This window comes from Hippoglossus hippoglossus, chromosome 2 (genome assembly GCF_009819705.1).
Source record: "Hippoglossus hippoglossus isolate fHipHip1 chromosome 2, fHipHip1.pri, whole genome shotgun sequence".
In the NCBI taxonomy this organism is placed as follows: Eukaryota; Metazoa; Chordata; class Actinopteri; order Pleuronectiformes; family Pleuronectidae; genus Hippoglossus; species Hippoglossus hippoglossus.
The window spans coordinates 10,945,585-10,953,084 of NC_047152.1; the positions used below are offsets into that span (position 1 = coordinate 10,945,585).

The 7,500-nt window shown below is 47.9% G+C and overlaps 2 protein-coding genes across 2 annotated transcripts in view; one reads left to right on the top strand and one right to left on the bottom strand.

The window, feature by feature from the left end:
• Window positions 1–5,959, bottom strand: part of LOC117773418 (kalirin-like) — a 29,684-nt gene extending 23,725 nt beyond the window's left edge. Inside the window, 9 exon segments of the mRNA XM_034605336.1 lie at window positions 630–761; window positions 871–1,062; window positions 1,150–1,272; window positions 1,358–1,682; window positions 1,759–1,982; window positions 2,186–2,378; window positions 2,485–2,599; window positions 2,693–2,767; window positions 5,544–5,959. Of these exon segments, the coding sequence (XP_034461227.1) occupies window positions 630–761; window positions 871–1,062; window positions 1,150–1,272; window positions 1,358–1,682; window positions 1,759–1,982; window positions 2,186–2,378; window positions 2,485–2,599; window positions 2,693–2,767; window positions 5,544–5,598 (1,434 nt within the window). The 5' untranslated portion in view covers window positions 5,599–5,959.
• An 897-nt stretch (window positions 5,960–6,856) lies between these two features.
• LOC117777694 (IQ calmodulin-binding motif-containing protein 1-like) overlaps window positions 6,857–7,500 on the top strand; it is an 8,692-nt gene continuing 8,048 nt past the window's right edge. Inside the window, 2 exon segments of the mRNA XM_034612570.1 lie at window positions 6,857–7,143; window positions 7,291–7,391. Coding sequence (XP_034468461.1) covers window positions 7,112–7,143; window positions 7,291–7,391 — 133 coding nt within the window. The 5' untranslated portion in view covers window positions 6,857–7,111.

Sequence of the window (7,500 nt, forward strand, 5' to 3'; positions counted from 1 at the left end):
AGACAGGTGAGCAGACACACAGGTGAGCAGACAGACAGGTGGACAGTCAGACAGGTGAGCAGACACACAGGTGAGCAGACAGACAGGTGGACAGTCAGACAGGTGAGCAGACACACAGGTGAGCAGACAGACAGGTGGACAGTCAGACAGGTGAGCAGACAGACAGGTGAGCAGACACACAGGTGGCAGACAGACAGGTGAGCAGACAGACAGGTGAGCAGACACAGGTGAGCAGACACAGGTGAGCAGACACACAGGTGGACAGTCAGACAGTGAGCAGACAGACAGGTGAGCAGACAACAGGTGAGCAGACAGACAGGTGGCAGACAGACAGGTGAGCAGACACAGGTGAGCAGACAGGTGGCAGACAGACAGGTGGCAGACACACAGGTGAGCAGACACACAGGTGACAGACAGACAGGTGAGCAGACAGACAGGTGAGCAGACAGACAGGTGAGCAGACAGACAGGTGAGCAGACACACAGGTGGCAGACACACAGGTGAGCAGACAGACAGGTGGCAGACACACAGGTGAGCAGAGACAGGTGAGCAGTCAGACAGGTGAGCAGACAGACAGGTGGGCAGACACACAGGTGAGCAGACAGACAGGTGGGCAGACAGACAGGTACCTGTGTGTAGTTAGCAGAGATTTCTTCGTTCAGCTCCTGATGTTTTTTCGTCGCAGCCTCCAGTTCTGCTGTCGCCGACGGCAACGACCCTTCAGAGCACGCCTGAACCCAACCTTCGACCTTCAGCATGAACTGGACAGACAGACAGGTAGACAGACAGACAGGTAGACACCACGTTGGTTGTGGACGAGTAAAGACGATCAGATAGTGAGACAGGTAGACAAACAAGTGTATTAATCACCTGTTCAGCCCCCTGGTGGAAGCCAGTTGCCATAGCAAGCGTGTTGCTACGCTCTTCCAGTGCCGCTGTCAGGGACTTCCAGTCTTCCTGTAACCGTGACGACACCAAGGAGATCCGCTCAGCGCCGTAGTGACCGGCCTCTGCGAGCCTCGCCGCCACGGTGACCACGCTGTCCACGTTCACGCTGCCATTCTGCCCGGAGACATTCAGAGACGTTGTTAACAAGGATTCGTTAAAGATCACGTTCGGGTTCGGAACAGAACGAGATCGCACACTGACCATGCAGTTGGCGGTGAAGTGCTGGTGTTGTGTCTGGAGGTCGAGGACGTGCTGGTGGGTCTGGCCCACCTCCACCAGACTCTGCATGAACAGCTCTTTACTGTGGGCGATCCACTCCGACATCTGAGAGAGAGACAGCAGAAAGAATCAAAGGTGAGAGAGCTCGTAGGTTCGATGCCCTGTGCGCCATCGTCCCCGCCCACCTCACCTTGGTGGCGTCCTGTTCAAACAGGTGCAGCTGCAGCGCCTGGTCCAGGTGCAGCTTCCTGTCGCTCCAGCTCTGCAGCAGGTGGCTACGAGCCGCCTGCAGTCGCTCCAGCAGGGACGACACCTTGGGCGCCACGCTCTGGAAGTCCGTCCCACCTGACAGCCAGCTGCCGTGGCTACAACCACCACCGCTGACTTCATTAGAGGCGTCGCCATGTGAGGGGACCAAGCGCATGCGCTGGAGCAAACTCCGCCCTTCTCGTTCAAGGGCTTCAACTGGCGCCGTGGCGACGGTGTTTCTCAGACGATTGTGTTCCTCCAGGAGTCTGGAGAGGGAAAGTTTTAATACACAATCAATAGCTTCACTAAATAATCAATGAGTACGCTGCGGCTCTTTCTTACTTTCGGGCCTCGTCCACGTCCTGGGGCTCTGGGATGCGGCTCAGTCCCGCCTCCAGCTGCTCCAGCTGGACCAGCAGCTGCGTGGCGGCCCCAGAGAACTCATCCAGACCCAGACGCAGCTCGGTCCACTCCACGTGGTCGTACTCCAGCGAGCCGCCGAGGTCAGAGGTCAACTGGGAGGGGTCGACGAGCCGGGACAGACCCTCCACCGACACCAGGGAGGTCTGGAGACAGAGAGACAGTGGAGCATCAGTAGCTGCACAGTTAGCACCTTTAGTGGTACGTCAGTTAGCATCAATAGTAGTTAGGTTTCAGTGGAGCGCATCGTACAGCAGTAGTTATCAGTCTTAGTACTGCAGTAGTTATCAGTCTTAGTACTGCAGTAGTTATCAGTCTTAGTACTGCAGTAGTAGTACTGCAGTAGTACCTCGAAGCTGAGCTTGGCACTGCCCAGGTTGGTTTTGTGTTTCTGCCAGAAAGTGTCTGGTTTGATGAGCAGAGCCGTGTGGATGTTGGAGGAAAACGACTCCTGCAGCGTCCTCAGCACCGGCTTCACACTGTCCCACTTACTGCCGCGCATGTCCACCACCACGGTGAAGCCCCGGGCTCGCACATCCTCACTGAGACAGACAGGGAGAGGGACAGACGTGGTGTTAGTCTCACCCAGGTTTGCTCATGTCCACTGACTTCACTGAGAGAGAGACAGGTAGAGGGGACATCCTGTACCTGGGTATGGTCGCCAGGTAAGTGACCAATCGGCTGAGGTCCTCCTGTTTTATTCGATCGTGATTAGTCCTGGCAGGGAAGGTCAGGATTGGTCCGCCTCGTTTGTCTCGTCCTCCTGAAACAAACACTCAGTCGTTTAAACTGGGTCACACTGTGTGTGTGTGTGAGTGTGTGTGTGAGTGTGTGGGTGAGTGTGTGTGTGTGTTACCTGATACAAAGGCCACTTTCTCTCTGAGCACCGTCAGGACGTCGACCGCCCGAACACACTCGGCTTTACCTGAACCTGAGACACACACATGGAAAATGAAACATGTTTTTTCTCATAACTTTATCATTTGTAAAAGCTACGAATGTTCCCAAACACACGTGGGATGATTGTTGAGATGCTGCTGTTAAAAAAGTCCGAGGGTTCATCCTCCTGCGAACATGAAGGTGACACCGTCTGAGTTTATCAGTTTGTTGGGGACGTCCTCAGATGTCGTGTCAACAGTCAAAACACCAAAGAGCTAAAGAATCAAAAGTCTTGACCCGTCCGTCTCCTCTCGTCTCATCTGGAGCTGCAGAGATTTTATAAATCACTGATGCTTCAGATAATAATGTGATGATAATAACAGACGATGAATCGATGAAGATAAAACAAAGTGAGAAACGTTGCTCCTCATCCCGTGATTCTGTCTGTTCACGTGTTTCAGACGCTGGTTGTTGAATGTTAAAATAAAGATGAACCAAATAACATCAGATCCAAACGTCCACTGAACTCAACCAATCAGGCTTCAACTGACATTTCAAGTCAAAGTCCTGCAGCTCAGTGTGTGTCTGTGTGTGTGTCTGTGTGTGTGTCAGTGTGTGTGTGTGCGTCAGATCATCCTCCACAGCGGGAGGAAGCTAATCCAACACACACACACACTGAGGACATTAAGCGTCTCACATTAGCAGCTCGGCGAGCGGCGCTACCCCTCGGAGAGAAAACCTAAAAACGTGGCGGAGATGAAGGAGAAGAGAGAGGGACACTCGTTTATTCATCCTTCACTAGCTCCTCGCTCCGTCCTCTGTCTCCTTCACTAGTGTCCTTCAGTCCTTCACGACCCAGACGCTTTAATCCAGACTGATTGTTTGAGACGTCTGACGGATTAACACAGATCATCACTGTATATACACAACGTCACTGTGTTACTCACATACATATATATATATACCATCAGTGACTGTATATAAAGATGAAGGAGGGTTTCTGATGTACTGCAGCCAGACACCAGGGGGCGTTGCAGATGATGATGTAGCTGTGATGTGTCCATGTTTATTTACAGTGTGTGGACACTAATGAGGTGATGTCGGTGTCTGTGGTCCGACGCAGACAAAACATGACGATCATCAGAAAAATCAATCAACAGTCTGATTGACCAGCTGTCAATCACCCTGACTGATCCTGAACCAGCTGTCACACACACACACACACACTCTCTCTCTCTCTGAGTCAATGGGTGGATGTGGAGGCATCACACACACACACACACACACACACACACACACACAGTGTAAACCTAAAATAGCTGCTGCTCAGAGCCTCAGAGAAACTGTCAGGACTCGTCTCCCTGATGACACAACTCAACTAATGAAGACGATCAGGAGCATCGTACGAACATCGGACGCTTTCAGACCTTCACTGGTAAATCTATCGGAGGATCTCTGGATATTTGTTTTCTGGTTTTCCTTCGGTAAATAAACACACATAGAAGATTCAGAAAAGTCAAACACAGTTCCTGAAGAATAAACATCAATAAACAAATTGTGTATTAAAGTGTTTATTCTACTGACTGAAGAGACGAGTGGATCTGGTTACGTGTTTTACATTTTAATGTTTGGACAAAAAGTTTAAAATCAAAGTCTAAATAATGCTAACGCTAATTGTAAGAAGGTCAGCAACCAGCAGGTTAGCTTAGCCTAGCATAATGACTGGAAACAGAGGGAAACTGCTAGCCTGAGGCCTAAAGATGCGAAGTTAAAGAGTCACGAGTCTTCGTCCAACTCCCAGATCGTAAATGAAGATGCATCACAGGTCATTGACTCTGCCTCCTCTATGTTAGCAGCTGGGACATGGTCCGCACGCTAACTTCTATTTACTTATTCTGTTTAAGTCTAAATAATAAAGCAACTAAAACGTGACTCAGTTCCTCCTGATGAATCACGTCTACATTCACTGGATCCAGATGTTTATTGAAATCAATTTGACTCAAAACATAATAATAATAACAATAATGATACCATCTCTGAAAAAGGTCTGAAAAAGTCTTTAAAATGATTAAAGTCCCTTAAAGAAAGATCTTCGAAGTTTTCTAAAAGTCTTGAATATGTCCTGCAGCTGAACCTTCACTGATTCATCTGTAGATCATCTGATCGATCAATCAAAACAATGTGCGGTCGGTTGTTAAGCTTCTTGTTTTGTCTCAAACTCAAAGACGTTCATGTTTATTTTCTTTAATCCTCACATTTATGTATAATCATGTATAATGTATAATGTGACATGTATGATTCATTGATTATTGATCACTGTGATCCTGTCAATCAACTCAGAGACGATCAGGTGACAGCTTCACCTGCTGGTGCTGCATGAGGCTGTTGCCATGGTTACCTGCAGGTGAACGTTCCACCTTGATGTCCGAACTGTGACCATTCAAAAGGATTTTAATTGACTCCTGTCAGCCAATCAGAGGCCAGGATTCTGTTTTACTGCTACTGATGAAGATGATGATGATGATGATGATGATGATACCTCTACTACTGGAATGAATGGGAAACACACACACACACACACACACACACACACACACACACACACACACACACACACACACACGTTTAATAACCCAGCAGGCCTTCCCACAATCCTCCTTGGTGGGACCCTCCACACCCCCACACACACACACACTCTCTGAGTCAATGGGCGGATGTGGAGGCATCATGGCGACAGCAGCTCCCACTACACACACGCACACGCCTGCTCGCGCGCACTCATGCACTCACGCACACACACACACACACACACACACACACACACCTACCTGCCGTCGCCAGGCCGTCCGGGCCCGCTTCTCCTCCTCCGTCCACCGGATTCATCCTCCCTCCTCTTCCTCCCTCCTCCTCCTCCTCCTCGCGCTCTGCTCCGTTATGTACCGTCGGTGTCTCCTCGCGCCTCCTCCTCCTCCTCCTCCTCCTCCCTACCAGTCCATCCCTGCTCGGTCCAGGCTCCGGTTGGAGGGACGGATGTGTCTCCTGCTCCCGGTACCGATCACTGCTGCATCCTCCTCGGTCAGCCTCCTCCTCCTCTTCCTCCTCCTCTTCCTCCTCTGCTGCTGCTCTTACGTTACCGTGATCCCGCGCGGCATCACATCACGTCACCGTTACAGATCCCGTTACCGTCCCCCGGTGCTGCTCTCTCTCTGCCGGTGCGGGCAGCGGACGCGCGCACGGTCTGTGTGTTCGAGCACGCAGGCGCAGCGCGCACCGTGAGGCTGCAGCAGCTGCACCGACCGTCCGTTACTATCACGTTACTGTGCGTTACTATTACTGCTCACCACGTGATCAGCAGAGAGAAGACTTTTATATAATATAAACGTGTCATATGTTGTGTAAATATATTATTTTACATTAATTTAGTTTTATATATAAAGAGATATTCATGATATATAATTTAAATAGTACTAACTTTATTATATAATATTATGGTCAACAACATATATAGTGTTTGATATAAATTCTTAATGAATGGACACAGAAAGAAGAGCATCAATAATAATATATTTCTGAACCAATAGGATCACAAAGAAAAACTAACATTGATCAAATCTATTTAAAGAAAAACTTCTCATTGATGTTTCTGAAGATACAAACCAATGAGTATCTTCTGGATGAAGAGGGAGATGATCCTCACTCATCACTGACAGTGAACTGGTTCCGCTGCAGCTCCTCACACTGAAGATGAGTGAAGCTGCTGCTGTTCCACTCATTCAGCTCAACTAACAGCGCCACCCACAGGCCACCGGGGCGCACTGCAGCCTCACAGACGATACACTTTACTGATAATAACACTTATTAACTATATATATAATATATATACTATTAAATATATATACTATATATATATATATATTATATATATATATATATATATATATATATATATATACTGTGTATATATATATATCGTTTATATATTTAACAACTTATAGACAAGCAACATGAATAAATTCTTTATGACCTCTATTTAAAACATCTTTTTTCCTCTGGTTGTTTTTTGTCTTTATTTCCTTAGTAAATAAATAAATTTATATAATAAATAAACATTTGTTTTTGGTGCAGAGGGGTGTGCGCCGTCGCAGTGTGATGACGTCATGTTGCCGTAGAAACAGCAGCGCGTCGGCTAGCTACGAGCTAACTGTGTTAGCTGTCAAACGTTGTGTTTGAAACTTCGAAGCGTTTATTTGTCAGTGTTTTACCATCAACGAGTCGACGGAGCCGACGTTTAACCGGATAACGACACTTGTTTTACCCGCTGAAGTGAAGTGACTGTCGGATAAACAACGAACCACTGTCGCCTTGTGGTCCGAGGCGAGCTAACAGATGCTAACAGATGCTAACAGATGCTAACAGGTGTCAGAAGGTGGAAACTATGAAATCAGAGACATAAATAAAGTGTTTCACCTGTAACACTTAAATTCACCTGCAGGACTAATGTGAGGCAACAAGTGAATTACATCATCAGTGTTTGGTGAACACGTGTTTGACACTTTGTTGTGTTGATGTGTGTTGAACAGAGAACATGGAGTCTGTGTCCCAGCTGAAGAAACATCTGGAGGAGGAAGATCTGAACCTGCAGCAGAAAGTCACCTTGCTCAACAGCAGCGTCACGAGTGAGACTACATGAAAACACTCAAACTGTTTCCTCCATCTTCACTTCATCACTTTATCATCTTCACTTCATCATCTTCATCATCTTCACTTCATCATCTTCACTTCATC